The 4,917-nt window shown below is 43.9% G+C and overlaps 1 protein-coding gene across 2 annotated transcripts in view; it reads left to right on the top strand.

The window, feature by feature from the left end:
* Positions 1-4,917, top strand: part of LOC101852437 (multiple epidermal growth factor-like domains protein 6) — a 31,544-nt gene that overhangs the window by 24,822 nt on the left and 1,805 nt on the right. For both annotated transcript variants that reach the window (XM_005109782.2, XM_005109783.2), the window contains exons 2-3: positions 2,357-2,527; positions 4,696-4,780. In XM_005109782.2, the coding sequence (XP_005109839.1) occupies positions 2,357-2,527; positions 4,696-4,780 (256 nt within the window). The remainder of the gene's footprint in view (positions 1-2,356; positions 2,528-4,695; positions 4,781-4,917) is intronic.

Below are 4,917 nucleotides of genomic sequence, written 5' to 3'. Positions count from 1 at the left end.
GGGAGGAGAGGATGGAGGGGATAAAAAGAGTGGGACTCGCGCTCGCCAAGTGGCGTGTTGATACGCTCTGTTCCGTTTCAGTCAGTGTTCCGCCACAGTTCCACGAGCGCTCGCGTACTCGCGATTCTTTGAAGCTGACTGAATCGCGAATTGCCACTCTCAGATTTGGCGAGCAAGATCCAGCTGTCGCTTTCACGCGTCACTCAGTGCTCCCACCACTGGAGACGTTTTTTATTTTTCAATTTTTTTTTGGTAAGTGTTTTACGGCGCTCGCAACTGCATACGGTCATATGAGCGCAGGACACACCAAACATTTTCAATTGGTAGGAGGAAATTTTGAATTTTGCCCGGGTGGTGGCCGAAGCCTACTCGTATCGATTTTGGATCACCAAGGGATGTTTAACGTGCGCAACATGCACACGGCACCTCCGAGATTTTTCGCCCTTGTCCGAGAAGGCTAGGTGTAGATCTTTCCTATCAGAAGATCAGGGGTGCGGCTGAAAGACGGCAGCAAGAAGGAGCTAGGAGTAACAGCAGAAAGGCCGCAGAAAGAGTCCGGAGTCCAGTGGAGCGGGCAAAGGAAGAGAGGGAGTGAGGGCAAAAAGTGGAGACGAAAGCAGACGACAGAATATTGCAAGAGAGAAGGAAATGCGGTGAAAGGAGACACTTTTAGAGAACAAATCTTTTCGGTCGCTACCCGGATTCGAACCCAGGACCTTTGAATGAGAGAGGCGATCACATTAACCTCTAGGCCATGAGAGCACCCGGAGACATTCGGCCACTTGGAGTGTGGGTGGTCAACACGTTACGTCGAACTGGTCTTCCAGCAAAGAGCCCTGCCTCCTTTTTAGTTTAGATAGTTTTAGTAGAGCTTTTACGGCGCTCGCAAGTGTATAAGTTTATATGAGCGCCAGAAGATTAGTAGAGGTGTTACAAGAGAGTAACAAACATAAAAAAGAAGAAGGGGAGGTAAGGACGATCGATGTTTGATAGGAAAGAAGAAGCAAACCACACCACAGCACCCGCCAACCACCCACCGCGTCTCCTTTCCATGAGTTGGAAGCGGACTGTCTGGTCAGACAATAATTCTTCAATGTCCATGGATTTTTAGCAGCACTAGACGTTGCTGTTGTGGTGTTTTTTCAGGAACGAGTATTGTTATGTTTTCATTTACCCTGACAAAATAAAAGAACACCCCCCCCCAACCCAATCCCTTTCCTTTTCCCCTCTCAAAAAGCAAACAAACAATCAAACACACAAACAATAATACAAACAGACAAAGAAACGAACGAAGGAACAAACAAACTAACTAATTAATTAACTAACAGAGCTACACAAAAAATGTGTGTTGATTTAGGCCACAGAACCTTACGAAGTTCTTCTATCAACTGTAACAGATTAGAACCGGCAAAAGTAAGCGCTCGTCCTTCGCTCTAAACTTACTTGACAAAGCATGCACGCCTGACGTCTTCCCTCCTTATGGGGCCAAACGTGGGTCACTGAGATACTATACACGAAAAAACCCTTACAACTTGTTGAAAGACTTAGAAGTGAAAAGAATTTGGACAAAAAAAGAAGAGGGATTGAGGGTGGGTGGTTGGCTTTTACCTCATAATTCACGTTCAAAGATACGCAAAAGACCCTGTTAATTTGTTCAAAGACTCGGAAGTGAAAACGATTTTTTTTCTGGGGGGTGGGGGTGGAGGAGGGTGTTGTTGGAATTCATTTTTACCACTTAACTGATTATAAAAGTTACGCGAAAGACCTTATTATTATTAGTCTGTTTAAAGATTTGGAAGAGAAAAGGGGGATGGTGGCATATAGTGGTTGGAAAGGTTGGGGGGGGGGGTGAAATTAACTTTTACCGCATAAATGATTGTAGAAGATACGCAATAGACCCTGTCAACTTGTTTTGAAAAAAAGAACAAGGGAAAGGTGAGGTTGTCTACTGTTGCCACATAATTGATTTTAAAAGATACGCAAAAGACTCTTATAACATGTTTATTGGTTTGGAAATGGAAAAAAAACAGGTGGGGAAGGGCAAAATTTACTCTTACCACATAATAAATGATTGTACAAGATACGAAAATGTTCTCTTTCCATCAACAGTGCCTACGGAGTGGCGTCGGTGGCCTAGTAATTAGGCAGACGGACTCGTAATCGTGAGATTGCAGGTCGGGAGTTCGAGCGTCAGCTCGACCCGACGTTGTGTCCTTGTGAAAGGCACTTTGCACGAATGTCAAACTTGGCTCGGTCCTTTCGGAGACGGACGTTAAACTCGGAGGCCTCGCCTCTTAAATAACATAGTAGTGTTGATAGGGGCGTTAAACCTCTACCATTTCACCATTTTTTTCAGTGCCAAAGGAGCTGCTTACCAACAGCTCTTGCCCGGAAGGCCTATGGGGAAACTACTGTCACATGACCTGCATGGACAAAGCCTGCCAAAGCTGTCTCAAGACCAACGGCGGGTATTGTGAGAAGTGCCGGGACGGCTACAATCTGACAGCCACGAAGGACTGTGAAAAAGGTGGGAGCTCATCAGTGATTGTTGGTTTGTGTGTGTGTGTGTGTATGTGTGTGTGTGTGTGTGTGTGTGTGTGTGTGTGTGCGTGGTAGCCTATCCTTTCGAACTGTTTGGAGCCCCGAAGAGCTTGCTCTTCGCCAGGGCCACAGCCTCTCTTGGGTAGAGGGTGAGGCAGTCCAACTTTCCTGAATCCTCTCCCAAAGAGATGCCAATCCTTCAGCCAGTGCTCCAAATCTTTAGGCTCCTAGCTGCACAATGGAAAGATTTGGGTCCGATATTGTGTCTATTCTACCTTTTGTGGGCCCGCAGCCCAGAGAAGTGACCAGTCCTGATTTTTGCCAGTAGTGACCTGTTGTTGTTGTGCCCTTGACATAGATGGGTGGCTTAAAAAATTCTACCACTTTTAGCGGTTTTTTCGAATGAATGTGGGATTTTCTGCTTTAAAAAAATGTTTCCTGTCTTACCATAGACTTTCCTGGTAGCACGATGTGACTGGACGTGAAAAGGTATAGGTTTAACTCCCCTATCAACACTGTTAGGTTATTTAAGAGGCAGGATCTCCGAGTTTAACGTCCATCTCCGAAAGAACCGAACCAAGTGGGAAACTCTGTGAAAAGTGCCTTTCCCAAGGATACAACGTCGGACCGAGTTGTAGCTTGAATCCCCGAACCAGCAATCTGACGACTATGAGTCCGGTAGCCTAACCACTAGGCCATCGACACAACTCTAGGGTAAGAATGACCAAGTCACCGTCACAATGACTTGATCAGTGGACAATATAATATGTGAAGCATTATGGTGAAATCAGGTGCTCGTCAAAATAATTTTTATCTGAGAAAATTGCATTTTTTACCAATTTTTGGTTTGTTTTGACTCAACACCTTGTATGTCCATATAAAACATATTTCCATATGAACTTTACTGAAAACTGTTGATTAAAGCCACAAAATATGTCATTTTTCAGTTTTCAAGGACTCTCAAGGTATTGAAGTTACCAATTTTCGGCGGCCATTTTCTCTGTAATTTTAGTACCTTAACCAGGAGACCCTACATCCTTCAATCGCAAGCATCTTGCCTTCTATTTCAGATAAATTGGTACATTTCTTTTCATCTTCCGATAGACAAATGAACCAGCTTTAAGATGATACCAATAACTCCACATGGCCCATAATTGACGAGCGCCTGATTCCACCGTGCCATTTCACATATTGTTCAATTCAACACAATACATATTACTCAAATGTTGCTTCTTACTTACTACCATTTTAACATCTTTCGTAAAAACCGCTCAGAAGTTATTCCTTTATTTGATTTAGAGACTATCAAAACGTTATTCTATTGTAGTCGTACGTCAATTCTGACCAAAAGTAGACTAATATAGACCACCATTACTCTCAAAAGACACATGTAAAAGGAGCTGTAAATACTGAGAAAAATGTTTATTGGAAAGACAGGTAGAGTTTGTTGTAGCTTTATAATAATAATAATATGTGGTGTCCGTGGTCTAGTAGTTCTGATATAGCGTGTCGGGCTCGCAGCTAAAAGGTCATGGTTTCAACCTTTGTTCGGGCCCCGACGCAGTGTGCTTGGGAAAAGACGCTTCCCACTAATTTTCCTCTTTCCACCTGGGATGGAATGAGTACCCAGCAATGGACCGCGAAAGAACCTGTCAGATTGTTGGTGCTTGAGCACTTAATCCGCTGCCTGCACTGTGTCCTGTATGCTTTCCGGAAGTCGAGAATGTCTCTGAGTTTCCAACGTGAACAAAATGATATAGGTTTAACGCCCCTATCAACACTATTAGGTTATTTAAAAGGCGGGACCTCCCAGTTGAACATCCATCTCCGAAAGTACCACACAAAAGCACCAGCTGATCTTCGGCACTTATTACATGACCTAATTGTGTTGCAAGTGCCGTAAAGCTCTTACTGTGGGGGGGTTGGAGGGTGCTCTAGTGTGGTTTGCTTCTTCTTTCCTATCAAACAACTATCACCCTTATCTCCCCTTATTCTTTTTATGTTTGTTATTCCCTTGCAACGCCTCTAATCTTCTGGCGCTCATATGACAATATGCAGTTGCGAGCACCGTAAAAACTCTACCAAAACTATATTTAAAAAACTCTTCCTAAAACTGAACTAACAATGTTCTTTCCTTCTCCTCGTTGTCTCCAGATTCCTTTGTCTTGATGATTCTGGTGGTCTTTCTGTGCGTGTTGCTTCTGATCCTCGTGGCTCTGCTCCTTTTGCTCCTCAAACGGTGAGTCCGGCTGTTTGGTAGGGCTCATACGGCGGGCGGCTGGGGGTGCCGCTAGTTTATTGTTACTTTTTGTATTATTATTATTTCTTCTTCTTCTTCTTCTTCTTCTTCTTCTTCTTCTTCTTCTTCTTCTTCTT

Source organism: Aplysia californica, unplaced genomic scaffold, assembly GCF_000002075.1.
Source record: "Aplysia californica isolate F4 #8 unplaced genomic scaffold, AplCal3.0 scaffold00816, whole genome shotgun sequence".
NCBI lineage: Eukaryota > Metazoa > Mollusca > Gastropoda > Aplysiida > Aplysiidae > Aplysia > Aplysia californica.
This window is presented reverse-complemented; position numbering and strand designations above follow the sequence as displayed.